Source organism: Zalophus californianus, chromosome 1 (genome assembly GCF_009762305.2).
Source record: "Zalophus californianus isolate mZalCal1 chromosome 1, mZalCal1.pri.v2, whole genome shotgun sequence".
NCBI lineage: Eukaryota > Metazoa > Chordata > Mammalia > Carnivora > Otariidae > Zalophus > Zalophus californianus.
Genome location: NC_045595.1, coordinates 13447358 through 13475070, shown reverse-complemented (window position 1 = coordinate 13475070; position 27713 = coordinate 13447358). Strand labels below are relative to the sequence as shown.

Genomic DNA, 27713 nt, shown 5'->3' with positions numbered 1-27713 from the left:
TTCTTCCTCTCCCTCTGCCCCTCCCCCTGCTTGTGCTCTCTCTCTCTCTCTCTCTCTCTCTCAAATAAATAAATAAAATCTTAAAAGAATAAAAGGGGGCACCTGGGTGGCTCAGTCGGTTGAACATCTGTCTTTGGCTCGGGTCATGATCCCAGAGTTCTGGGATCGAGCCCCGTGTCAGGCTCCCAGCTCAGTGGGAAGCCTGCTTCTCCCCCTGCCCCTCCCCCCACCCCTAGCTTGTGCTCTCTCTCTCACTCTCTCTCTCTCAAACAAATAAACAAAATCTTAAAAAAAAAAAGAATAGTCAAACTCATAGACAAAAAAAGTAGAAAGGTGATTACCAGAGACTGGGGGGAGAGAGAAATGGGGGGTTGGTGTTCAATGGGTATAGAGTTTCAGTTTCAGATTATTAAAATTTCTGGAGATGGATGGTAGTGATGGTTGCCCAACAATGTGCATTTACTTACTGTCACTGAACTTTACACTTAAAAATGGTTAAAATGGTAATTTTTGTGTTGTGTATATTTTACCAAAAAAATGAAAAAAATGGGTAATTTTGATAAATCAAAACCACAGGGGCAACTGGGTGGCTCAGTTGGTTAAGCGAATGCCTTCAGCTCAGGTCATGATCCTGGAGTCCCAGGATGGAGTCCCGCATCGGGCTCCCTGCTCAGCAGGGAGTCTGCTTCTCTCTCTGACCATACCCCTTCTTGTGCTCTCTCTTTCTCAAATAAATAAATAAAATAAAATCTTTAAACAAACAAACAAACAAAAAACTATGAATTCTGCTCTTCCAAAGGCTGTCTTTAGTAACTGAGAGCAAGACACAAGCTGGGAGAAAATACTGGCAATGCATATAGCTAGCAAAGGACTTGTATCCAGAATACAAAAGAATTCTTAGGCTCGCCTGGGTGGCTCAGTCAGTTAAGCAACCAACTCTTGATTTCAGCTCAGGTCACGATCTCAGAGTCCCGGGAATGGAGCCCTGCCTCAGGCTCACCACTCAGCAGGGAGCCTGCTTCTCTCCCTCTCCCACTTCCTCTGCCCCTCCCCGCTCATATGCGGGCACGCGTTCTCTTTAAAATAAATAAATAAATAAATCTTTTTAAAAATTTAAAAACGAATTCTTACAATAATAAGAGAATAAACAACTCAGTTTAAAAATGGGCAAAGGGTGGGGCGCCTGGGTGGCTCAGTCGTTGAGTGTCTGCCTTTGGCTCAGGTCATGGTCCCAAGGTCCTGGGATCAAGCGCTGCATCAGGCTCCCTGCTCAGCCGGAAGCCTGCTTCTCCCCTTGCTTGTGTTCCCTCTCTTGCTATGTCTCTATCTGTCAAATAAGTAAAATCTTTAAAAAAAAATGGGCAAAAGTTTTGAATAGACACTTGGCCAAAGATACATGGATGGGCAACAAGCACATGAAAAGATGCTCAACATCATTAATCATCAGAAAAATATAAATCAAGACCAGGATGGGATGCCTGGGTAGCTTAGTTGGTTATGCATTTAGCTCGGGTCCCCCATGGTCCTGGGATGGAGTTTCCCCATCAGGCTCCGTTCCTTGCTCAGTGGGGAGCCTGCTCCTCCCTTGGCCTGCAGCTGCCCCCCACTGCTTGTGCTCTCTCTCTCTCTCTCTGACAAATAAATAAATAAGATCATTAAGAAAAAAAGACCATGGTTGTATACCATCACGCACCCACTAAAGTGACCAAAATTAAAAGGATGAACCTAACTAAGTTCTGGCAAGTATGTGGAACAACTGGAACTCTCTCTTTTTTAAAGATTTCATTTATTTATTTGAAAGAGAGTGTGTGCGCACAAGCAAGGGGAGGGGCAGAAGGAGAGGGAGAAGCTGACCCCCCGGCTGAGCAGGGAAGCCAACATGAGGCTTGATTCCAGGACCCCGATATCTTGACCTAAGCCTAAGGCAGACACTTAACCGACTGAGCCACTCAGGCGCCCCAACAACTGAAACTCTCATACGTTGCTGGCAACAACGTGAGATGGGACAAACACTTTGGAAAACTGTTTGGCAGTTTCTTAAATAAACACACACTTACTATAGACTCTAGCCATTTCACTCCTAGGTATTTAACCAAGGGAAATGAAAGCATATGTCTACACAAAGATGTGTACGTGAATGTTCCCAGCAACTTTATTTGTAATAGCCCAAAATGGAAACAACCAAAGCGTTCATTACCTGGAAGTGAAACTGAATATAGGAAGCAGCGTTTATAGTTGGGGGGCCAGCAGGGGGCGTTCTGATGCCTCGACAACTGGACAATTGCAGACCTCCAACTGGAAGAAGCATACCTGGTATTTTCCAGTAGGAAGCCTATTGTACTAGCCCAGCAGGAGGAAAGGTTTTCTCCTTCAGCCCAGCTAGTGAGAAACTGCCACAACTCAGCCAATGAGAAACCATCACCATCCTGAACCCTCACTTTCCCCAAACCCTCAGTCACCCCTCCCAACTTCCTTCTTTTTTTTAGATTTTATTTATTTGAGAGAGAGAGAAGGACAGGAAGAGCACAAGCAGGGGGGGCAGCAGAGGGAGAGGGAGAAGCAGAATCCCTGCTGAGCAGGGAGCCCCTTGTGGGGCTGGATCCCAGGACCCCTGAGATCATGACCTGAGCTAAAGGCAGATGCTCAACCAGCTGAGCCACCCAAGCGCCCAACTTCTTTCTTTTTCTCTATAAAGTAATGTTCCTCTCTTTTTGTTCTCTAGACTTGGCTATGGTTTTGCCATAGCCTGCAGGTCCCAAATTGCAATTCCTCTGCCATTCCCGAATAAACCCATTTTGCTAGTAAAATAACTGGCTGCTTTATTTTCAAGGCTGACATAGTGAATCATTGAACAAACTGTGATTCATCCATACAGTGGGATACTCTTCAGCAATGGAAAGAATAAACTATTGATAATGGGACAACACGGCTGGATCTCTAAAATATCAGCCAAACTGGCTTGTTCCGCCTTAGCCCCTCATGCCTCTTCTCACCTCCAAGTTGGGCTCTGCTCTGAGTGAGCACCACTAATCAGTGGAAAGTCTGCTTCCCATGCTACTTGATCAGTGATGGAAAATTTGCAATGGTCCCTTTTAAGTCCAAATCTAAAGGTCTCCAGAAAACAGCCTGTACAGAGGGCCAGGTCTCTGAGGGGTGGAGAGAGGTCAGATCCCGAGGTATGTATTAACTTCCTGAACTGTCATAGCTTAAAATAATAGATATTTATTCTCTCCCAGCTCGGGAGGCCAGAAGTCCAAAATCAAGGTGTTGGCAGGCTGTACTCCTTCTGAAGGCTCTAAGAGAGAACCCCCCCCCGCCTTGCCTCTCTCCTGGCTTCTGGTGGCTCCAGCAATCCTTGATGTCCCTTGCCATGTAGATGTGTCAATCTCTGCCTCGGTGTCCACATGGCTTTCTCCCTATGTATCTGTCTCTTCTTTTCTTATAAGGACACAGTCATTGAGTTGAGGGCCCACCCTAATCCAGTATGACCTTATCTTAATCTAAGTACACTTGCCAAGACTCTTCAAGTAAGGTCACATTTGGAGGTTCTGGGTCTTGAATTTTGGGAGGACCCTATTGAACTGAGTAGGGGATGCTCCCTTGGGGACCACAGGAGCCATAGCAAGTATATGGGCAGATGTGAGTGCAGCCAGCTCTCAAAGTCCCAGAGACCCCCAAGGGACTGGTGCAGGGACAGTGTGGAGGCTGGCAGGGTCCAGGCAGAAAGGGCACTGGGGAGGGGATGCTTCAAGAGCAAATCAGGAAGGGGAGAGAAGCTATGTGTCAGGGAGGGCAGCATAATGCACCCCGAGATGGCAATTATCACCTCGCTCTGATGCTTAAACACTCAGGTTTATTCGCTCAGTGTTGGGGCAAGAGACACTGAGATTCACACTCAGATCTGACCGAGGAGAGCACAGAACATCAAGCATCAAAGTCCGTTTATTGGATGTGCATGGATTAAATCTCCATCCAAAGTCAAGCACGTCCCCAGACATGGATTCGCCCAACCTATCTGACCCTGTCCACCAGTGACATGTTGGCAATAGACCTTCAGCATCATGCAGCTCCCAGGTCTGTCCCTGCCCACACCCTACTTGACATAACCTCAGGCCACCTCACTGAGCCTTAGTTTATTCCTCTGTGAAGTGGGTTCATGCTCCTTAGTGGATGAGATACATAGTGTGCAGGCATTAGAGGATGATCGAAAATGTTATTTCTCCTTTATCCTCCCTTCTTGTTCCCAAGGTCAGGAGTCATGTGATGTCTGACCCTCCAAAGGGAGGAAAACAGGGGGGCAGTGAAGGTGGAAGAGCTGGTTTCCCAACTCTCAATGAATCTCTGGTGTGCGCTGTGACCTTGGTCAAGTTGTTGCCCCTTTCCAGGCCTCAGTTTCCCCATCTGAGAAATGGGGTGCAGGGGGTTGTGCCTGAGGACCTCCCAAAGCCTTGCTGATATTCAGACGTGTTCCAGAGAAGCCCTGGAGACTTTCTCAGACCTTAATGTTGGGCCTAGAGTTTTCCCATGTTGTCCAGAGGGGAGTCCAACATCTTTCTATTGTACGTAGAGAGAAATCTGGCTTCATTTTGGGGGAGCAGGCGAGGGTGCAGCATCTAAGACTAGGGGCTGGCTGGAAGGGGGCTGGATAAAATGACCTCCCAAAGGCAGGGCTTCACCTCTTTCCATAGGGTAGGGATCCCAAACTCATTTGCATAGGACACAGTCCAGGCAATTGGAGCCCGAGGCTGTTCTGTGGCGTGGGAGGGGCCACCCTGAGGTTCCATCCCAGGTGGTCAGTCCCCTGCTGGCTCAGAGGTCTGTCTCCCGAAGGTCCTGACCATGGTCATGTGCACTGCTGGGGGTCCAGGAGCCAGCTCCATTCACCTCCTTCTGCCCCAGGAAGAGCAGATGGTCCTCGTCCGTGGGCAGGAAGTCAGGAGGCCTCTTGGTTCCAGGGGGCAGTTCCTCAGCACCCTGGAATGAAAAGAGAAGAAAGACACTGTCAGAGATCCATTCTGCTCTGTGTCAGCTCAACCTCCAGACGGGATCCCTGAGGGCCTCGAAGGACAGAACCTGGGCAGGGTTGCACAACTGTCCCCTTGCTCAGTGCATCAGCCAGTCCTGTGCCTTCTGCCTCCAAAACCTCCACCCGCTTCTCTCTCTCCCCCCATGCTCACGTCACCTATAGTCCAAGCCGTCAATGCTTGCAAGGATGCCTGCCTCCCTCTCACTCTTTCTGCCTGCTCCCCTTCAAGAAAATAAGTATTTCCCCACAGCAGCTGAAAGGAGCTTTAAAAACACTCCAGCCAAATCCCTTCCCTCTCCATACCTCCCCTTCTCTCTCTCTCTTTTTTTTTTGTTAAGTTTTTATTTATTTATTTGACAGAGAGAGACACAGCAAGAGAGGGAACACGAGCAGGGGGAGTGGGAGAGGGAGAAGCAGGCTCCTCGCCAAGCAGGGAGCCCGATGCGGGGCTCAATCCCAGGACCCTGGGATCATGACCTGAGCCGAAGGCAGACGCTTAACGACTGAGCCACCCAGGCGCCCAATACCTCCCCTTCTCAAGCTTCTGGCCTCAGCCTTTTGCCCCTGCTGTGCCCTCCATCAAGAATGCCCTTCCCCCAGATCTTCCTAGGGCTGGTTCCTCCTCCTTAGGGGCTCTATCTCTTACCTCTTCCAAGAGGCCACCCTCATCATAGTACCCTGTTTTATTGTCCTCATTACCTGCTGAGATCCTACTTATTTCTCAATTTAGCTTTCATCTGCTCCTCCTAGACAGTGGACAAGAACCCCAGCCCAGAGTAAGAAATGAGAAAATGAAACAGGGATTTCAAAGCAGAGGCATGTTTGGATCAGGGACAGCATTTTCCAAATTCAGGGAATTCACATAGCAACCACACAGCTTTGGGTGAAGTTGGCCTACCCCGGCTCATGTTTCTTATGTAAGATTTTCTCGAAGTTGACTCACTTCTGAATTAAGTACTTTTATTTACAGAAGAGATTTTAGGGGCGCCTGGGTGGCTCAGGTGGTTAAGCGCCTGCCTTCGGCTCAGGTCATGATCCCGGTGTCCTGGGATCGAGCCCCACGTCAGGCTCCCCACTGGGCGGAGAGCATGCTTCTTCCTCTCCCTCTCCCTGCTGTTCTGCCTACTTGTGCTCTCTCTCTCTGTCAAATAAATACATAAAATCTTAAAAAAAAAAAAGAAGAGATTTTAAATCAATACCTTAAAGGTAAACCAGTTTTACCTGCCACAGACTTGACGTAATACAAGGAAAGGAATAGTATGAAATTCTCAGTCTTTGTTAAAGGGTGTGATAAAAAGTGTTGAAGACATGTCAGCTCTCAACCAAGCCTTTTCTCTGGAAGACGCTGAGAAAGATGGTGACTCACCAATTCCCTCCCCTGACTTATGGCCATGCCCACGGGACCCAAAGTCATTTCACTGTCCCTCCCCCTGCTCTGGGAGCCAGCCCTGTGACTGACCTTCCCCAAGCTGTCATCCAAGGTAGCCACTTCTTCCTTGGGGGCCACCGATGCTGTCTGCCGTGCAAGATCCCACCATAGCAGCCCAGGACTCAAGGCACTGCGCTTGGTGGGGCCTGCGGGAAAGGGAGATATTTAGTGAAGAGGTGATGGGAACTGGAGAGGGAGGGGGAAGGGAGAGCTCTGATGGGTTCCAATCCCAGATTCGATAATGACCCACTGGGTACCCTGGCAAGCCTCTGCCCTTCTCTGGGCTTCAGTTTTCTCATCTACACAGTGAGGGGATGTAATACATCAGTGGGTGGTTCATTATTTCCCCAGCATCTAGAATAGTGTCTGGCACAGAGAAGGACTCAAGAAAGCCCTGGTGAATGTAAAGTCGGAGACACAGGAAGCAAGAACAGGTACTGTGATCACTATTAATTTCTCCTGATCTCTTTCCACTTCTCCATGGCATTCAGAATTCCCAGAGGGACACGGAGTGGCTGAGGCCCTGCTGAGAAGATATTTCAGCACAATGGACAGCGCCTCGCGGCTTCACCCCATATCCTCTAGCAAGGACTTGGTTTTGGAGGCGGGGGAGAGGCTAGAAAGGCAGGTTGGGGTGAGGGGGGGCGCCTCAGTTTCTCCTGCCTCGCAAAACGGGACCAGCCCTGCAAGGCGCAGAATTTGTCCTGAAGGCGACACAGCATAAAGGGTGCTGATGCGTCGTCCAGCACGTGGGGGCCATTTGGCTGACGGGAATGTCCTTCCTCTTCTTCCTGCCCAGTGGGTCCTGGAGGTAGAGGGATTCACAAGGTGATCTCTGAGAAGGCCATACGTCCTGCTTACCTGTCAAGCAGCTGACGAGGGCTCCACATAGCACAGTGCTCAGCGTGCCCAGGGCTCCATAGTAAAGATAGGAAATGGCATAGAAGCTGTCAGCTAAGGCGGGTCGATCAAGGTCCATTTCAGGGCTAGGGATAGGAGAGGTGTGCATGAGTCCAAAAGCCACTCCCAGTCTGTTCATTTCCTCCCATCTCCACTGCGAAGGCCTAGCCCAGTCTTCCATTATTGCTCACTCAGGTGTGTGCAGTAGCCACTTCTCTTTCTCTCCAGCTAACCCACTTCCACCCATAGGTGTTCTCTACACACAGCCAGAAGGAGCATTACTGAAATGTAACTCAGATTACTCCCTGTTACTGCTCACCACTCTCCACGGCTCCCTATTACTCTCAGAATCTACCCAAATTAAACTCTTAGAAGAAAACATAGGTGTGCATCTTTATGATCTTGGATTTGGTAATAGTTTCTTAGATCTGACATCAAAAGCACAAGCACAAGCAACCCAAGAAAACATAGATAAATTAGACTTCATCAAAACTGAAATCTTTTGTGCATCAAAGGACACTATCAAGAGACATGAAAAGACAACCCAGAGTGGAAGAAAATATTTGCAAATCATACATCTGTCTAAGGATCTAGTGTCCAGAATACATAAAGATTTAAAGAATATATAAATTATAACTCAACAATAAAAAAACAAATGAACTAATTAAAAAATGGGCAAAGGGTTTGACTAGGCATTTCTCGGAAAAAAAAAGATATAGGGGTGTCTGGGTGGCTCAGATGGTTAAGCATCTGCCTTCGGCTCAGATCATGATCTCCAAGTCCTGGGATCAAGCCCCACATCGAGCCCCCTGCTCCTCGGGGAGTCTGCTTCTCCCTCTCCCTCTGCTCTTCCACCCCCACTCATGCTCTCTCTCTCAAATAAATAGATAAAATATTTTAAAAGTGTTTAAAAATAATTTAAAAAGAACTTCTATATGATCCAGTAGTTCCATTCCTAGGTACAAACCAAGAGAAATGAAACCGTACGTCCACACCAAAACTTGTACACAAATGATCATAGCAGCACTGTTCACAGTAGCCAAAAAGTGGAAACAACCCGGATGTCCAAGGGATGAATGGATAAACAAATGTGGTCCATCCATACAGGGAATATTATTCAGCCATAAAAAGGAATCAAGCCCTCATATGTGCTACAATGTGGATAAACCTTGAAAACACCAAAAACAAAACAAAAACCTTGAAAACATCATGTTGAGTGAAAGAAGCCAGACAAAACAGGCCATGTATTGTATAATTCCATTTATAATAAATGTCCAGACAGGCAAATCCATAGCAACAGAAAGTGGATTAGTGGTTGCCAGGGGCTGGGGGGAGGGGGAGATGGGGAGTGCCTGCTCATGGAGATGGGGCTTCCTTGTGAGGTGATGAAAGTGTTCTTGAGTTAATGGTGATGGTTGTATAACCTTGTGAATCCACTAAAAACCACTTTTAAATGGCTCATTTTATGGTCTGTAAATTATAGCTCCAGAGTAATAATCATAATAAAGAATCAGACCAAATTCTTCTGGCTGGACCTCATCTATCCTTCTCGGCCCACTAAATACACCCCATCCTCCCCATAGTTGGAATGCACTAAACTGAACCCGACCTCAGGCCCTTTGCACTTTCCCTTCTCTCCACTGGGAATGCCCTTCCTTCACCTCTTCCCAAGCACATTCCTCTTTTGCATTCAAGACTCAGTTTCAGAGCCCCCCTCCCCCACCACACCCTCTCAGGCCACACCCACCCTTCTGAGCAGCCGGCTCACCTGGGGTTCCTGCTGGAGGTGTTGGTGGCCAGGAGCTGGCCCAGGAGGCCAGAGGCATTGGCTGAGGGCACGACACAGCCGGCAGCCGATGATGGCAGGACTCCCAAGGACTGGGTGCTGGGCGGGTATAGAGTGGCACCCACGGCCACCCACAGCGAGAGCGCCAAGCCGGTGGCCAGCCCAGAGAGGACGCCCTGGGGGCAGAGCCCAGGTCAGGGGAGAGAGGCCATGTGCCCTCCCAACTCCTAGCTGCCCCCACTCACCAGCGTGTTGCAGGCAGGAAGAAACATTCCCAGGATGAAGGCTCCAAGGAGGGGGCCGCTGATGACTCCCATGACGGTGAAGGAGCCCTGTGAGAAAGGGTGGGGAGGGGGAGCTGAGGGCAGAGGCATCCCACCTCTCCTGGCTTCAGTTTGCTTGCTGGAAAGCAAGACCTGAGTAATTCCACTGTGGACCCTGAGACTCTGCTTGTTTCCCTAAAAGGGACGGGACTCCCTGTCCCTGTGTCTCTCTCCCCTGTGTTGGAGGCAAAGACGCGGATTCTCTCTCCTGACAAATTCTGGTCCCACCTCTGAGCCACGGTGAGGCCCTCCCTGCCTCCAAGCCACCCGCCCCCCCCACCCCCCATCTCCATTGCCACCAGGCAGGTGGCTGCAGAAAGTATCAGGCTGGTGGCATCGGACAAAACCCAGTTCTGCCACGAAAAGTAGGACCCTCTCTGGGTTTCAGTTCAATGCAGACGTTGCCCCGTTTCTTGTGGAGATGGGGCTGGGTCAGGGCGGGGGGCTCACCTGGAGGACGCCTCCCCCCAGCAGTGAGGACAGAGCTGCCACGGTGAGACAGGCTGAGCCATAGATGAGTGCTGTTGCAGATGGGGGGTGGCATGGTCAGCGGGGAGATGCCGCCCTGCCCCCCCAACCCGAGTTCCTCCAACTCACAGAGCCCCTTGGAGACCATTACGAGTCTCTGGGGTGCGAGGCTGGGCAGCCGGGGTTTGATGAGGTCCTCCACGGTGACCGCAGCCATGGCATTAATGCTGGTGGAGGCGGTGCTGAGAGTGGGGTGGGGCGAGTGGTCAACAGGCCTCATCAAGGGACTGGCCACACCCCCCCCGGGGTCCACCTGCTGTGGGAGGCCCCAGCTGCTCATACCATCTGACTTGCCAGGACCCCACGCAGTCCAAGGGCAGAGGCATGGGTGACAGAATTCCCCAAGAGTGGAGAAGTCCACCACCCCACCATCCGCACCCCCAGATCTGAGACGCTCCCATGAGAGCAAGGACACCCCTGACCAAGGACACAAATGACACAATTTCTCATGACATAGCAATCATAGAGTGCCAAGAACTGCTTGGGACCCTGGTCACAGCAGGAGCAGGGATGTGCCAGAAGTCACAGAGTATTTGAAAACACTAGAATATGAGGCCCCTGAGGGCAGGAGTGGGGGACCACTTGGTCACAGCTGTGCCCTGGGATTTAGAACGGCAGTGCCTGCCACATATGCACATAGTAGGTGCTCAGTGCGTAGTAGGTGCTCAATAAACATTTGTTTGGGGGCAGAAGGCAGGAAAGAAAGAAGGGAGAGGGAAGTCGGGTGTGGCCCTGCCAGGTGTTAAGAAGGTGAAAACCCCACAGCTGGGGTCCTTGTCCCCAGGGCGTGCCTTCTGCTGGAGCCCACCTGAGCTGCCCACTGGGGACCAAGCAGGAACTGTAATGATGAACGTGCCCAGAACGTTCTATCCCACAAAGGGGCAGCTGGGTGAGCAAGGAGGGCTGCTTACCTGAGGGTGCCACTGTAGGCACAGGCCAGAAAGAGCCCAGGGACTCCAGGCAGGTCCTCGAAGATGTCCAGCACCAGCAAGGGCATGTACTGGCGGGGGTGGGGTGGGGTGGGGTGGGGGAGAGTCAGGGGTTGGCGTCCAGGACAGCAGCACCCCGAGCATGAGGGATTCTGTCTGTCCTCGCACTGCATGTCCCCAGGGCCCAGTGCAGACTGGGCTCACAGTGGGCACTGTGTGTGTGTTTGTTGATTGACTGTGTGCCCTGGGATCCCAGTGAGGCAGAGTCCCGCGTCATCTCTGCTTTACTGATGAGGACAGTAAAACTATAGGTGCAGCCCTTGGCTGAGGTTGCAGAGTCAGGTAGTCCAGGAGCTGACCCCAGCGGAGGACAGCAGATGGGACAGCCTTCCCTCTTCTGCCGATTCTGAACTGACTCTGAACCAGGCACGGCTGCTGGCCCTGGTGCTGCCCCTGCTCACATTTGACCTCAGGCAGTTGCTTCCCACCCACTCCAGCCCCAGTTTCCTCATCTGTAAAATGGGGGCCATGACAGCCTTGGCCTCATCACATGTTGAAGGGTTTTATGGGAGACTAACTGCTTGTGAAAGGAACAGCATAAGGCACAGAGCAGGTGCTTAGGTCATGAGAGCTGGTGATTATTTTTACCAACACTATCATTTCATGCTGAACCATGGTCCCATCTCCTCCTTAATATCCCTCAGGGAGGGCCCCTGGGTGGCTCAGTTGGTTGAGCGACTGCCTTCTGCTCAGGTCATGATCCTGGAGTCTCAGGATCTTGAGTCCCACATTGCGCTCAAGTCTGCTTCTCCCTCTGACCGTCCCCCCCTCATGCTCTCTCTCTCTCAAATAAAATCTTAAAAAAAGATATCCCTCAGGGAGTCTCTGACTCCAAATCTGAATGTGCCCCTCCCCTGCGCGCCCACTTCCCCTAAGGCTCCCCACTGCCTCCCAGCCTTGTCTTCCCTGCTCCTTCCAGATCCTCCTCTGTGCCAAGCTCTTTGCTGCCCCTGGACCTCTGAGGAGGCTGTTCTCTCTTCTAGGAATGCTGTTCCACCCTTGCTCCCAGAGGTTCATCCATGCATAAGTTCAGAATGGGGGTGGGGAGGGCAGGAGTGGCCTAGGAGCCTGGGCCAGACTTACCTGGTCTGGGGCAGAGATACGCCCTGCAAGGAGAGGGTCACAGTCTACATAGATCGTGAACATGATGATACCACAGCCAGCAGCACTGAGCACGATCAGGAACAGGCCCAGCTGGTTGATAAGCAAGGCCCTGGGGGGAGGGGCAGCCTCAGGCTGGGGAGGGGGGCAGCTGGTCCCAGAGGCCCCCACCCTGCCCCTCCTAAACACTCACAGCTTGGCCTGCTTCTCTGTGCGACAGGCCACATAGCGCTGCACCTGTGCTTGGTTCACACCATACATCGAGAGCCAGACCAATGTGCCACCCACCACAAGAGTCCAGAATGTGTAGCGGCTCCGCGGGTCCAGGTCAAACCTGGATAAGGGTGGGACAAGACAGGCATATGGGAATGCCACATTGACTTCACCCTCCCAAGGGCCCCAGATGGCCATTCTGAACCTTATGGGCCTTGAGGGGACTTTTGGGGTGGGTTTTGAAATGTGAGTAGGAGTTTGCCAGATCGAAAATTTATTTATTTACTGAGTCGTCCATGTATGCATTCAAAAACCTTTCTGGGGCACCTGGGTGGCTCAGTTGTTAAGCATCTGCCTTCCGCTCAGGTCATGATCTCTGGGTCCTGGGATCGAGCCCCGCATCGGGCTCCCTGCTCAGCGGGGAGTCTGCTTCTCCCTCCCCAGCTCCCCCTGCTTGTGTTCCCTGTCTCGCTGTTTCTGTCTCTCTCTCTCTCTGTCAAATAAATAAATAAAATCTTAAAAAAATAAACAATGGCTGAAAAATTCCCCAAATTGGGAAATATATGGAAATCTTGGGACATGAAGCTTAAAGTCCCCTGTAAGACTGAATCCAAAAAAGACTTCACCAAGACGCATTATAAAAAAAAAAAAAAAATTGTCAAAAATTTAAAAAAGACCAAAAAAAAAAAGTGTCTGTGCCCAGCTGGGACCTCAGAGAGTCGTCAGTCTCCAGTCTGGGCTGGGGGACATGGTGAGACAGATGGAGGGATGCGGGCTAGGGCAGTCTAGAGAGGGGAGGGACATGTTTGGTGTGTGGGGAGTCTGGGAAGTGAAGCAGGGAGGGCTTCCTGGAGCAGAAGCATTGGTTGGCTTCTCCCAGGGCAGAGGGATGTCAGTTCCACCTCTCTGTAGGACCCTCTCTACGGTTTTACTCACTCTATCTGGTTCATCCGGGAGTGGTTCTGGGCAATCTCAAACACGTGCCGGGGCCCACCCACCAGCATGATCCCTCGGGCCAGGACAGCCCAGAAGCCAGTTAGCATCACCACGACCTGGAACACATCAGTCCAGACCACAGCCTTCATGCCGCCCTGCAAGATGTGACAGACGGGGAGGCAGGGGGTCAGATAGGGATCTGTCTGAGGCTAACCCAGTTTAGCTTACAACAGTGGCTGGACTGGTGCCTCTCTCTGCCGGTTTCCTCATTCGGAAAATGGTGTTGTGAGGATTTAATTAGTTCGTATGAGGAAAATCTTTGCAGTAGCACCTACCACATACACGTTCAGTGAGTGAATGAGTGATGGCTGACAGCATTATCATTACTACTATGACGATTGTTCTTAGCTATTGCTTTTACCCTTCCAGCCTCCATACCGCTGCCTTCCCATGGGAGCCCCTTGATTTGCCTTTGGAGAAGCCCCTTCTCCCTCAAAGGCCATCCACTGGAAGCCAATCGACTCCCAGCTCCAGAAATAGCCAACCAGAGTATCTTCGCAGCCCCCCAAACTTCTGTGATTGGTTCATCCTGCACGCAAGACTGGGGCCAGCCAACCAGAACCCTCCTAGGACTTTTGCCAGCCCATCCTGAAATAGGAACTCACTTTCTGAGCTGATGGGACCCCAAGAGATGGGAGAGGGGCCCAGAAGACGCTGTTGTAGCCCCTGGGTCCAGCCAGTCCTGAAGCTAGCATATCCCTGGACTCTCAGCAATAAGCCTTTCAAATGACTTGTTATTAAGATGAGGAAACAGAGGTCCAGCTGAGATGCAGGTTTCCTCAGCAGAAAGGGCAAGTAAGGAGTGGATGGTGGCTTCAGGGTCTCCCTGACCCAGTGGGCATGGAGCCCCCACGTGGGGTGGGGGTGTCACTCACCACAGTCGTGTAGAAGGTACAGATGGCTCCAGTGGACAGGAGCGAGGCCCAGATGTGCAACCCAGTCACTGCACAAGGAAACCGCCCCACCATTATGCCTCCAGGCAGGGTGCAAACTTGGCCCCTAGTGTCTAGGGTCTCATCTCTTCGGGATTCTTCCCTCCCCAAGTCTCTCCTGGGGCTGCCCCTCCCCTCTCCTTCGGTCTAGTCTCAAAGCCTTTGCTCCCTCCCGGTCACCCTCCCGAGATCTCCCAGAGTCAAACCTTGATTCAGGATGAGGGCGGGGGCGTAGATCACGATGCCAGTATACAGCACCTATGGGTAGAGAGCCGGGACCAAGTGAGGCCCGCGGAGGACGGGGAAGGGGGTAGGAAGAGAATAGCGGTGGCGGAGCTTGCGGTGTCCGGCCAGTAGGGGATCCGGAGCTCGGTGGGGGCGGGGTCAGGCCGGGCGTATAGGGGCGGGTCTTTGGGCCGCAGGGGGCGGGGCCAGAAAGGTTGAGGATGGGCCTGAGAAGGGCCTTACAGGATGGGGGTGGGACCCTAAGGGCGGGGCCGTGACGGAAGGTGGGGCTGCGGGCGGGGCCGACGGAGACCCGGACCCGAGCTGGATCTGAGCCGGACCCTGAGGGCGAGGGCGGGGCCGAAGCCACTCACTGTGGCTACCAGGTACTGCAGGGTCCCGCAGAGCCGCACACTGCGGCTGAAGCGCAGCTCCAGGTACTGCAAGGAGGAGCCGAGGCTCGTGGTCACCTGGACAGGTACTACCCAGGAGATCGAGGCCTCTGGGGTACTTCACCCGCCCTCGTGGCTTCTGCCCTCCCTCCGGAGGCCAACTTCTCTCTTCACCCTTGTCGGTGGGGGGCCCCCGCCAAGCGCACAGATTCCGATCAGTGTGCACACATCTGTGCACACGCGCCATCCCCGCTCCTGGGCACACTTCGTGTGCCCAGGAAGACGGATCGGTCAAAGGTATACGTTCTTCCGCCCCCACTGGTGGCTCATTGGTCCCCGGGGCGGTGTCGCTCAGAGTCAACAAGCGGACTCTACACTGCCTGTGGCCAACTGTTCTTGGTCGCCTACTGTCTACCGGTCATGATTTTAATCACTTTACCCCCTGCCCTGGAGGGAAGTCCTCTTATTAGCCCAGTTTGACACTTGGGAGGCCCGAGCAGAGTAAGCGGGGAAGTCGGGTTTCGAACCGTTGGCCCACTGTCCGACGATCGCTCAGCTGTGCGCACGCCCAAGCATGTGGGGGGAGGGGGGCATGTTCGTGCCTGTCCACACTTGGTGCACACCTGGCTCCGCCTTGCGCGGGCTTCCACCGAGGAGAACCAGGACGGCGGCTCCTCTTCTTCCTGCCCCTCACCCCGCTGCCTGGGGCTACTTCCCAGAACCCTCCGCACCTGTCTAACTGTTAAAGCCCCAAGGAGCCCGCCGGCCGCCCCCTGTACAGCACGTCAAAGCCCCAGGACCTCCCCGCCACATCCCTGCGTTCTCAGCCAGGCAGGTCCTGCCTCCGGGCCTCTGCCCGGTACCTGGTAGGTGCTGGTGAGGCCCAGGCGGTAGAAGACCGGCATGAAGAGCTGGGCGGTGAGCAGGGAGTTGAGCAACTGTCCCAGGCACATCCAGAGGAACTTGAAGCCAAAGCGGTAGGCCTCGGCGGGCACGCCCAACACCTGTACCGCCGACATGAAGCTGGCGGCCAGCGAGAGGCCAACGGGCAGGGCGGCCAGGCGCCGGCCCCCGGTGAAGAAGTCCTCCGCGCTGCGCTGCCCGCCCCGCGCCAGCCCGACCCACAGCCCGATGCCTGTGGACACCAGCAGCATGAGGGCGAAGACCGCGTAATCCCAGGCTCCGAACGTGGCCCGCGCTCCTGCCTCGACGACCGCCATGAGGTGCAGGTGCGAGGGCCAAGCGCGTCCTCGGCCCTTCCAGCCACCCCGCGTGCCACCCCCACCCCCCCACCCCCGGTAAGGGAAACTGGCAGCGACCGAGGAGGCAGGGCTGCGTGGAGATGGGAGGATGCTTGGCCTCTGCAGCGAGGCCGCACACCTGTCTCCTGCGGCCCCTGGAGGGAGGGAGTGGAAGGGACTCGGGCCGGGGCTCCCTGGGCAAGGAATCTGTGGATCCTCGCTGCGGCGGTCTGCCTCCCTGTCCCTCCTCTTCGACGCGTCTTCCTCTGCCGTCTGTCCGTCGGTGCCCCTCGCCTCCCGCTCGGTAAGGCTGGCTCCTTGCAGCGGTGTGTCGGCCGCCCAGCCGTCGGTCTCTCTCCCTGGGAGCTGTGCTCGGCGCTCGGACCTCGACGGGAGGTCTCCGTAGGGCTTAAAGGGGTGGCTCCCGGCGACCGGCTGTGGATTTATTGGGCTCCCGGGTCCGCGAAACCCCGCCCCTGGAGTTGGGGGCGGGCAGGACCCGCACCCTTTCCGCCCGGGACTAGGTCAGATAGGCCAAGACCGGCCACGTGGGTGGCTGCTGGGGGTGGGGGTGGGGATGGGTGTGGCTCCCAAATACCCCCTCTTACTTCGGTGGCACTTTCCCCTCACCCCGAGCTGTTAATGTCTCCCGTTGACAGGTAGGGAACTGAGGCTCCGAGATGGCATATCACGCTCACCTGGGGCCACACGGCTGGAAGCCGAGCTTCAGCATTCAAATCCCCGCTGTGCTTTTGTACCTTAAGCTGAGGGGAGCTCACTCTCCCACAAGCCAGGGGTTCATTTTCTGGGTTGCCCTGCCGCTTGAGGAAAACTCGTTCTGCTTGAACGCCCCTCCCCCCAACTGGCACTTGCAACCATTCCCTTTCTTCAGAACCTAGCGGGAGGAAATCACCAAACCCCAGCCCCAGGCTAAGCTGAGTGGGAGACATTGGGGTTCAGGTCCTAAATGCAGACATACTTGGAGGAGTCTTTGCTTGTCATTGTACCTCAGTTTCCCTATCTGTAAATGGAGATAAAGTAGCCCCTGCCCCAAGGAATAAATCGAGCCTACATAATGCGAGCCTGGCACAGAAGGCCTTCATTCATTCGTGTCTTCATTCATTTGTTTCCTGTGCCAAACACTCATGGAGCGTCTGACCTGGGCGAGGTGTTAAATGTATAATGGAGGTCATGGGGGAGGGACTGTCAGGGGCCTCGAATCCGAATAAATGGGAGGCCCATGACTCCTTGGGAGGTAGTGTCTGACATGTCCCCCATCGCGCAAATGAGGAAATCCAGGTTGGGGAGGGGAAATCCCTTGCCTGGGGTCATGCCACCAAGAGACCCAGACACTGTCGTCTTGGGCCCTTTGCTGGTGGACTTGAGGGACTTTGGCCTCTGGAGGCTCTGACCTCTGGGTTCCAGTCCCGAAACGGGGTTCCCTCTTCCACAAGCGGGAGGGATCTAAGACCTCCGCCGGGTTGAACCCGAGGGCCCTGGAGTCCTGTCCAAGCCTCTGCCGCCTCCTGGTGGTCTCCGGCCAACTCGCGTCACTCCAGTTTGGTCCAGCATCTCCCTTGCCATCCTTTCGTGCCCCCTGCCACCCCACCCCCACCCCCACCCCCCGGCTCTCCCTCTCCGCGCGCTGGGCGGGGCCGGCCTGCACCCCCCCGCCCTCCCCCGGGACTGCGATAGGGCGGCTGACACGCGCCGTTGCCCGCCAATATGCGCTCCGCCACCCCGGCCAGGAGAGTGCGGAGAGGACCTGAGTTCCTTTTCCTTCCCCCGCCTTCATTTTTTTCCAGGCCCGGATGCGTGGCGCCCATCTGGATAATCTGATGGGAAAGGATAAATCCTGGAGGGGATCCCCTTCCCGAAAAGCCATGCAAGCGAATGCAAATATATGCAAATTGTTGCAGCGCGCACAAACCCGATCCTCCCTCCCCAGGGAGGTTCTGGGAGTGGTTGCCATCCCCACTGCCAGCCTGTCTCTTCCTCTGTGAGGTGGGAGGCTACAGACTGACGCTTGGGCTGAGGCCCGATCATTGAGCACCTACTGTGTGCAGGACCATGCACCCGCTGCTGGGGACACAGCAGGATCACAGGCACTTGACACTGACCGAGCCAGGAGGTGAACACACATTTCTGAAGCTGATGGTTGAGTGAAGCAAGGTCAGAGAAGGAGCTGGCCTGGGGGACGACTTTATGTGGGTCTCTGGGAGGGGAACTCTTGGAGGAGGTGAGTGCAGACCTGGCAGGGAGAGGAGGAGCCAAGCTTGGAGAGATGCAGGGGGAACAGCCAGGGCAAAGGCCCTGACGTCAAGTGGAGTGAGCAGAGCGAGTGAGGACAGCGAAGGCCACAAGAGACCTTGAGCCTTGGCCAAGGGTGGATTTTATTCAGAGGGAGCTGGGGGAGCACTGGAGAGTTTGGAGCCAGAGGGACCTAATGAGATTTATAGACTCTGAAAAGCCCGCCATGTCCATGGCAGCGACTGTGTGGTGGGAAGAAATGGGTGGATTCAGAATGTGTTCTGGAATTCCAGGATTTGACAGGAGGCCCAGAGTTGGGAACCCTGAGGGGTGGGTGGGACCCTCTTCTCTGGGGTTGGAGGGGTACAGGAAGTGGGTTGGGGAGATGCAGTGGTACCTTCCCTGCCTGTACAGTTCCCATATGGGCAGAGGGCAGGCAGGACCCCGTTGGTGAAGGGGGAGGGGCAGGGAGAGCCCTGACGGCCCGCAGCTGCAGTCTGAGCACCAAGGGCAGGAATGTCAGGATGCTGCATGGCTATTTGCTGTGCCCACCCCTGCCTGCTGCCCGGGCACCCCCAGGGCTCTCATGGCTCCCTGGTGACATGGCAGGGGTTGGGGTGAGAGGCTGTGAGCTACTCCGACTCCAGCATGACCTTCTGGGTGTCTGGCCTTGAACTTCTCCCTTGCACTCAGTACAAGCAAACCATTTTTTTTTTTAAGATTTTATTTATTTATTTGACAGACACAGTGAGAGAGGGAACACAAGCAGGGGGAGTGGGGGAGGGAGAAGCAGGCTTCCCGCGGAGCAGGGAGCCCGATGCGGGGCTCGATCCCAGGACCCCGGGATCATGACCTGCACCGAAGTCAGATGCTTAACCCACTGAGCCACCCAGGTGCCCCAAAAGCAAACCATTCTTACTAATGGTGCTGTAGCTTCCTGTGAGAATCCACCATTCTTAAGTCCTGAGGATCCCAACTGTGATTCTAGGATTCCATGATTCTCGGGTAGTCTCTCCTGGTTTCAGGATCCGGGTCAGGTCTTCTGAGGCCCCTGCCTGTCTTGTCTTGCCTTAGGGCCTGCCTGCCCTTGCCCAATGGTCCTGACTCAGGAGCCCCTGGGGTACAGGGAGGGGCAGCTTGTGATCTCTCCCCCAGGGCTCCCAGTCCTGCCGGGCATGGCACTCGGCACCTGAACAAACACAGGGACAAGGCCTGGGAGCACCCAGACAACCAGAGGGGTGTCAGTGATCCCGGAGGCAGGGGCCTCGTGGGCCTCACACTGAAGGGCTACCTTATCTCCAGTTTTTGTTGCTCTGCTTGGTTCACGCACCTCAACTATCTCTGCAGAGTGAGAGCTCAGCTCAGCAGTCCCCACCTCCAGCCAGCGCCCTGGCAACTGCTCTGTGCAGGGTTGTGGGGGGGAGATTCCCAGGTAGATGGTTACATGGTAGAGGGGTCCATGGGCGGGGTGGGTGGATGACTAGATGTAAGTTAGGGAGCCAGTGCTCACTCATCCTCAGTTCAAAGATGCCTCAATAACGGACTGACCCCACCCTTTGGCTGGTTGGGGCAGAGCCCTCCCACCTGGTTCCCAGGCTGTAACATAGATGAAGCCTTGATGAAGACCCAAGGTGTGGATGGGGGTGCACAGTGGGCCTTTTGTAGGGCCAGGGCCTTCCACTTTCCTGGTGACATATCCTATCTCTAGTTCATCTGAAGGCTTCCCACACCCAGAACCAACCCCACCTTACACAGGAAGAAACTAAAGCTGAGTGGGTAGTGACTTGCCCCAAGCACAACCATTAGGGCCCACCTCAGGGCCAAGTCACGAGAGTGACAACGAAAAGCCTCCATTACAGCCTAAGCAGGACTGGTGTTTCCTTCTCCCCTTTTCTCATCACATAGTCACAGGGTCAGATACCCAAAGTCCTTCTACCTTGCTGCTCCAATGTGTCTTCTTAATGGCCAAAGATGGCTGCTGGAGCACCAGACATTGTGCCTATATTCCAGCCAGATGGGTATTTCCTGGAAATGGCACACATTGCAACTGCTAGTATCACATGGTTACCCCTAAATGCAAAGAAGGCTGGGAAATGTATTTTTTTTGTGTGGGTGGCATCTAGATACGAAGATCCTATTACTGAGAAAGGAGTATTTGGGGGCAACTAGAAGCTTCTGCCTGAAGCCATAAAAGATTAATGATACCAACAAGGCAAAAAATTAAAAAATTCTAGCCTGGCCCCAAAATATACCTTAAAAAACGTCAAGTGCCCTGGAAGAAAAAATTTGCACCGTATTTGGGGGGAAACGTATTTTTTTTTGAGGTTTTTGCACCACATATGAAAGGAATTTTTACAAAATAATTTTAAAAATGACCAGCAGCCCCAGAAAGGAGCCGAGGCCAAATTGAGAGAAGTGCCTACTTCCTAAGAACAAAAGGCAAATAAAAATCCCCAAGATGGGATTTTTTTTTCAGCCATCGAAGTTTGCTTCTTATTAAATGCTATTGGGAGAGTAAATCAGTATGCTTACGGGGTGGTGGTAGGGATCTCGGCAGGGTGAAAAAATAAAAAACCTGGGTCCAGGAATGCCAGACCCAGGAAGGAACTGTCCTTCTGCCAGGTGGTATGAACAAAGGGAAGGATATTCATTGGCTGTCCCTACCCTTTTCTGGGTCTGACTTCTTGAACAGGTCCTGGGGCCAAGGAGGGACACAGAAAGGCCATTGTCACTGGAATACACGTGTGAATTACAAACTTCAGGGAAGCCAAACCAGTGATCTGGAACAGTCCAGCCAGAAGGCTCAGCCAGTGCGAAGGTGTGGAGGTGGGAAAGAACTGTTTCACAGCAGTAGGCAAAGCAGCCAATGCAGGTCCAGGAAGCCAGGTACCCTGTCCTCGGGTCTTTCTGGGGAAGTGGCTGGCTATGCCCCAGCTCTGCCTCAGGTACCTCTCCAAACACAGGTGGGGTCTGAAGTGACCTGGTTTTCTGGAAACCACTGAGACTGATCATGCCAACGAGCCACCCCCACCTCAAGTGGGGGAAGAGAGGCTATACCCTGGCCTGGGACACTCCAGGCCTGACTGCTCCCCAAACCCCCACTCCACGCTGCCTTCTTGCTCCCTGGTTTCTTCCCATTCCACAGCTCTCTGGAATAGAAGGCAGATCTCGACTGACCTTTTGCCCCCAGTGCCTACAGTTGTGACGCTCCAAGTATCGTCAACTGAGTAAACGTGCTGAGTGCCCTAACTTCCTGATGAAGACTCACTCAGTGGGCCAGGGCTGCCCAAGGTCACACGCCAAGGGCAGACGCTTCCCAAGATCTGCCCTCCTAGCTGTGCTTCATCCTGATTGAGGGGCTCAGCCAGGGTGGGATTAGCTTCATGCCTGGAATTCCCCGGGGCCTCAAGTGGTTTCCTGGAGACAGATACCCATGGTGAGCCCTTGACTCTCTGGGGCAGGATCAGGGTGTCCTTCAAGCCCCCCCACTCCCCCAAGGAGAAACCACCACAGCAGAGCAAGCTCATGGCCTTCTCCGGCGCCCCCTGGTGTCTGCTCCGAGGATCCTGGAACCAAAGACAGGTTCTGAGCCTGGAAGGGAAGAGGAGAAATCCCACAGGTGGACCAAAACCATCCCCATCATCCTGACTTCTAGGCATCTGATATCTGATGGCCACATCTTACCCAAAACATGGGGGCTGGGAGCAGGAAAGCCGGGGCCTCTGTCTAACAAGGAAGATGGGATAGGTTTAGGGGCCAAACCTTGTGGCCTGCAAGGCACCCCAAAGCTCACAGCAGAGGGCCACCTGATGGGGCTGAAAACCAGGCCTTCTGGCTCTAGGACCCTGCCCGTGACAGCCCCTTGCTGGATGAAGCCCTGGGGAGCTAAGTGGGCAGGAGAGAGCTTGGGGGTGTGGCCTTTGCCATTCCTGGGGCTCCCCTTCTGGAGAAATCAGGTGCCTGGGCCCCACTTTGAGAGAGGAGGACCCCTCCCCAAGCAGAGAACTCACAGCTTGGCTGAGCCCTTTTGAGTTCTGCAGGGCGTACAAAGAAAACAAGAGTGTCTGAGCACCTTGGTTTTCCCAAAGAGTTTATTTGAGCAGACTTGGAGACAGTGAGGCTCTGCATCTAAAAGAAGGTGTTGGGCCTCTTGGTGGTGAAGCGTGGCTTGTGCTGGCGACGCAGGACCCGGTGGGGCAGCGGGAACTTGATCTTGGAGTCCTGCAGTAAGGACGGGTGGGTGAGGGGGGTGGAAGCCTCTCAACCTTGTCTTCCAGGGGCCACTGAGGTGTGGCCACCCCCCACTGGGCTCCTGCGTCAAACCCAGTGCCTCCCTGTAGCTCCCGAGGCTGGGGGATAGAGGAGCAGCTGGGCCAGCTCCATGTTCCAGGGGAGCCCCCCTCAACCAAGCCCACCCAGCACGGCCCCCAGGGCACTCACGTGGAACTGCTTGACAGCTGGTCGGCGGCACTTGCTGGCTGCAATCTCCTCCACCTTCATGATCTGGATCGAGTGGGCCCGGGCACGGTGTCGGGCGCCCATGTCTCTGTCTGCAGGGAAGGAGGCAGGGCGAACGTGTACCCCGGGGTCTGGGCATTCCTCAAACCTCCCACCAAGTGCTGGTCTAGAGGAACCCCAACTTGGGGACTGGGTGGCCATAGTCTCTGGCCCCAGCAGGCACTGGCTTTATCAGGCATGTAGAACCTCCGAATTCACTTTGAGGGGCACGGCCACAGCCCCCCAAAGGCGACGAGATCCACTTGCTGTTAGCACCGTTGTTTAAACCGCTGCTATGAGAAACAGCAGTTCTTGGGTTGAGGTGCTTGGGTCTGGGCCCTGGCAGGTAACCTGCTCTAGGAGCACCCGGGGCTACTACCAGCACCAGATCCCCACAGACAAGGCCTGGGCTAGACTCTGGCTGGGAATTACACCTGCACAAGCGATGGACCCCAAAGGTCCACCTGCTGCCAGGTTCCAGAAAAAGATGCACCTGGAGCACCCTCTCCACTCCTGCCCCTATGCAAACACCTCTTCTGTGTCCCCCATTAGCACCCCTGGACTGACTCCCCACCCCCCCTAATCCCAGAAGCCTGTGGCATTTGCCCTGCCTCAGTCTGGGGGGAGAGGGGGGCGCAGGCCGACGGGGTTGCAGATGCCTGCAACAGGGGTCTAAGGGGGGGCCTGGGTGCAGGACCCGGCGGCTTACAGCACTGGGTGACGGCGCCCGCAGTGGTCAGGTCCCGGTACTCCCGGTACATGTTGTGGGTGCCGCTGCGCGAGTCATAGCGCAGCCAGATGCCAAAGTTCTTCACCCGCAAGGGGGACTTCTCAAACACCTAGGTGCCAAAGACACTGGCTGAAGCAAGGGTGGCGAGTGGGCTTCGACCTGGCTCCGACCCGGCTCCGACCCTTGCTGATCCTCTGCCTTCTTGCGCTCTCAGATTCGAGGACTGGGAAACGGGCGCAAGAGAGGCCTGGGGCAATCTGCTGTCCTGGACAAACTCCCACAGCAACAGTAGGGCGTACACAGCCGTCCAGGCCGGCACACTTCCCCCGTGTGGACCACCAGCTCAGCTCCTCCCAAACATTACTCTCCCAAGACTATCTGGGCCCCAAAGCAGCTGCCACCCAGTGCAGCAGAATGATGCAGAGCCCAGCGCCCATCACAGCAAACGTGCCCTGGTGATAGCACCTCTCCCCACTTCACACACGAGGCCAGGCGAAGGTGCTGGCCTCGGCCAAGGTGTCCAAGCATGCCAGCCACACACTTCCTGGGCCTTGGGCTCTCTCATTAGGAAAAGCGCACTGAGGTATCCATCCCATCCCAACCTAGGGCTTAATTACACAGGCGAACAAGGCAGGGGTTATGAAGTCTGGGAACTCTGTGGGGTGAGGAATGCCCCCACAGGAAGGTGTAAATCCACTCCAGAACCCCCCCTGTTCTCAGACTCCCCGTACCTGTCCACAGTAGACAATTTCCCCCGAAGATTTCTTCATCTTTTTCAGCTGAGACACAAAGTACCAGAAGCGGGATTTGGCGACGACGTGATTAGGTGCAAAGATTCGCATGCGATACAGGGGCGGAGTGCGACATTTGGGGGTGGGCAGGCAGCGCCCCACCACCTTGTACTCTCGCAGCTGAAACAGAAAGAGGGGTGAAGTGGGGCCCAACCCAGAGCCCTGAGGCAACTGTGAAGATTCCCCTTGCTCCCTTTCCCAAGCCTGGTGATAACTGGAATCAGGAGAGCGTAAACAGACTGTCCCATCACAGGGCATCCATGTGGGATCTGGTGACTGCACTGTCCCAGCCTTCCCAGAACAAGGATCGAGGGTGGGGAGGATTAAGATGCCTGGGTACCCTTTGCCTTGGCTCAGGAAAGCTGGGCAGGGCTGTCAATCTCGCTGTCCTTCCCTTTCTGTTTATAGTCATGTGAAAAAAGCCGAAGACTAAACGTTCAGGCTCCTTCCTCCACAACAACTTTGCAACTCACATCTTCCCAAAGTCCTCTTTCACTCTGGGGCCCTAAGACAGTGAGTGACCAGCCTAGGATCTCACAGCCCACCCCAGGCAGAACGAGAACAAGAATCCAGTTCCCTCCCCAGCCCTGCTGCCATGGGACCTGCAGCTGCTCCAGTATTCCCAGCAGCAGCCCAAAGGGGTTTGGACTTCCCAGTGGATTCTACCTGTTTACACAGATGCAAAAACAAAGATGTAAGCCAGGGCCAAACACTGCAATATAGTACAAAGAACCTGCCTTCGCAAATGACTCGCCATGTTACTAATATGAGGAGATAGCCCCAAATATCGTAAACTTGTCTCCTGCTCCCACCTCTCAATGGGACTAATCAGGCCCGCGGACCACCTGTTCAGGAGGGGACCGATGTAGCTGGCCCCTTTCCCAGCGTGGAAACAGGCTGGGGAGCTGTACAGGACCCACCCTGTTTCTCTCGAGGGCTTGTTCTTCCATCTCTGCGCCACAGCGCCCTCGGATTTTACCAAACATTAGTCACAGCGATAAAGTTCCCCGTGTCAGCTCAGATTTACGGTTTTCTTCTACTACTCACAACCCCGCCGAGGGAGAAGAAATATTAACGTTTCCTCCCACCATGTCCACTTTGCAAATGGGGAAACCGAGACTTGGAAGATCGACGAAGTCCCGTTGTTCGGAACGTCCAAGCCGCGCAACTTGTCCCTTCCCCTGGAAAGGAGACCCGGCCTCTCCGGCCCCCGCGATTTCCCAGCGGGCCGGGACCATGGCACCAGACTCTCCACGCGGCGCCCGCAATGGCCGCCATGTTGGCTGCACCTGGAGGCGATGGCGCGCGGTGGCGCGGGACCCAGCCAAGAGCGCGCTCCTGCTATGCGGCCCATGCCACCTGCCGGGACCCCCGATTCGATCTGCATTGCCCTCCCCGGCCCCCTGCCCAGCCGCGCTCGCCTTACTGTTCCCGAAGCCTTCATGGCGCACTCCCCGCTCTCGCCGCCACACGAGAAAGGAAGTAGCCGCCCTCGCGCAGCCGCTCACCAAGACTTCGTTGCCGGAAGTCCCGCCTCCTAGAGGCCGCACGCCCATTGGCTTCTCTTTCCGACGCTCAACAAGATTTGCCTTTTCATTGGCTCTAGGTCCATCCACCTTTCACAGCCCTTCCTTCCTCGGCGGCGAAACTACAACTCGCAAAAGGGAGTTCCACTAGCCCCTCCCTTTCCACCATGGCCGTAAGGGAGCGTCGTGCGCCGCACGCCGGGAGTTGTAGGCACCCCAGGAGGTCTGGGTGGTAGTTTGAGCTCCACTTCCAGGGGATGCTCGCGTGTAGAATTTGTTTATTTCCTTACTGCTTTATATTCCATGAAATGACTATTTTCTAGTGTAATATTTTAATTCTTTTAATGATTTTTTTCTATATATATTTAATATTTTTTCTTTTAAGATTTATTTTTTTAAGTAATCTTGACACCCAAGATCGGGTTTGAACTCACAACCCCGAGTTCAAGAGTCTCATGCTCCACCCATGAGCCCGCCAGGCCCCGGGACCCTACTATATTTTTTAAGTTATTTCCTTAGTGGTTGCTCTAGGGCTTAACACATACATCTTAATTTAGAATCTCCTTCAAATTTATGCTGCCTTAATTTTAATGAGATTTAGAAATGTTACTCCTATATAATTCATTTCCTCTGCCCCCTTTTGTCTCATTGTTATTATCGTGTTATTATTGTTATACATATTACATTTATATGTGTTACAAACCTAACAATACATTGTGGCAATTGTTACTTAAAATTGTAGGACTGTTAAAGAATGTGAGAAAATAGAGGAGGGCAAGTATGTGTTGTTCACAGAGTTTGTTATATTGATTTTCTCCGTTTGCATTTCTGGTTGTCTTCACTTGTTTTTGTGGATTAGTGTTACTACCTGGTGTCATTTCCTTATTCCTATACTTTGCTCACTTCCTTTGTAATATATATATATTTTCATACAATTGCTTCTTAAAACAGTTAAGAGACCAAAAAATGCATTTGTGCTGCCTTTTTTTTTTTTAAGATTTTATTTATTTCTTTATTTGACAGAGAGAGACACAGCGACAGAGGGAACACAAGGAGGGGAAGTGGGAGAGGGAGAAGCAGGCTTCCCGCGGAGCAGGAATCATGACCTGAGCCGAAGGCAGACGCTTAACGGCTGAGCCACCCAGGCGCCCTTGTGCTACCTTTTATAATTACAGAATTATCTTTGTGGTCTTTCATTTTTCATGAATGTTAGAATTAACGTCTAGGGTCTTTTCGCACTTAAAGAAGACGCGAGCCAAACATGGGCAGGAAATGAGTTAGTCAGTGCCTTCTTGAAAAATCGGAAAATTGATGGGAGAGGAGGATGAGGGATGGAGTGTAGTCAGGGGACCAGGCCTGCCTCCTCCCGGCTCTGGCCCCTTCCACGCTCAGGACAACCGGCAATAGGCGACTCCCTCCAAACGACACTGCCGCGAGTGTCCACCAGGCGGCAGAAGAGCTCTTGCCTTGGCTGCCGGGCTGCCGGGCTGCCGAGACGGGAGGCTGGTGCGGGTGCGGAAGGCACAAGTTCATAACCCACAAATAGTTCCCAGGCACATCATCTCTTTGGGCCTCAGTTTCCCCAACTGTCAGATGAGGCTGATAAGTCCCCAGCTCCTGGAGTTATGAGATTTAAATGGCGTATAATGTTTGGACTGGGGGAGGCAGGGGCCCTAGCCCTGGGGCTGTAGCGCCCCAGTGGGCTTGAACTGTTCCAGCTGGGCCTCAGTTTCCCCAGGCTGCAGTCAGGCAGTGGGAGAGTAGAAAGAGGTACGGGAAAACGAGAGCAGGCCCACCACACAAATCGAGCTTGGGAGGGCCAGAGAGGGGCGAGAGGA

The 27713-nt window shown here is 54.0% G+C and overlaps 2 protein-coding genes and 1 non-coding gene across 3 annotated transcripts; all 3 read right to left on the bottom strand.

Annotated features, from left to right (window-relative positions):
- Positions 1–3936: 3936 nt before the first annotated feature.
- SLC5A5 (solute carrier family 5 member 5) lies at positions 3937–16060 on the bottom strand. The gene is made up of 15 exons (XM_027585850.1): positions 15704–16060; positions 14823–14888; positions 14430–14481; positions 14167–14234; positions 13232–13386; positions 12276–12416; positions 12065–12194; positions 10904–10992; positions 10062–10174; positions 9915–9985; positions 9387–9473; positions 9124–9317; positions 7317–7441; positions 6486–6601; positions 3937–4974 (listed from the first exon to the last, which is right to left on the bottom strand). The coding sequence occupies exons 1-15, from the start codon at positions 16058–16060 to the stop codon at positions 4810–4812; spliced, it is 1929 nt and encodes a 642-aa protein (XP_027441651.1). The 3' UTR covers positions 3937–4809.
- A 6336-nt stretch (positions 16061–22396) lies between these two features.
- Positions 22397–25868, bottom strand: RPL18A (ribosomal protein L18a). Its single transcript, XM_027583305.2, has 5 exons — positions 25776–25868; positions 24290–24469; positions 23538–23667; positions 22772–22881; positions 22397–22552 (listed from the first exon to the last, which is right to left on the bottom strand). Exons 1-5 carry the CDS (start codon positions 25791–25793, stop codon positions 22460–22462), a joined length of 531 nt encoding a protein of 176 aa, XP_027439106.1. The 5' UTR covers positions 25794–25868; the 3' UTR covers positions 22397–22459.
- On the bottom strand, positions 23025–23157 carry LOC113919097. Its single transcript, XR_003518827.1, has one exon. It is a non-coding gene; the product is annotated as a small nucleolar RNA SNORA68 (small nucleolar RNA).
- Positions 25869–27713: the final 1845 nt, after the last annotated feature.

Coding starts and splice junctions, on each gene's coding strand:
- SLC5A5 (XM_027585850.1), bottom strand. CDS start 16,060: ATGGCGGTCGTCGAGGCAGGAGCGCGGGCCACGTTCGGAGCCTGGGAT. Junction 14,889..15,703: donor GCCTCACCAGCACCTACCAG/GTACCGGGCAGA, acceptor TCCTCCTTGCAG/TACCTGGAGCTGCGCTTCAG. Junction 14,482..14,822: donor TGCAGTACCTGGTAGCCACA/GTGAGTGGCTTC, acceptor CTCTACCCATAG/GTGCTGTATACTGGCATCGT.
- RPL18A (XM_027583305.2), bottom strand. Junction 22,882..23,537: donor GGGCGCCGTCACCCAGTGCT/GTAAGCCGCCGG, acceptor CCTTCCCTGCAG/ACAGAGACATGGGCGCCCGA. Junction 22,553..22,771: donor CAGCTGTCAAGCAGTTCCAC/GTGAGTGCCCTG, acceptor TCCTTACTGCAG/GACTCCAAGATCAAGTTCCC.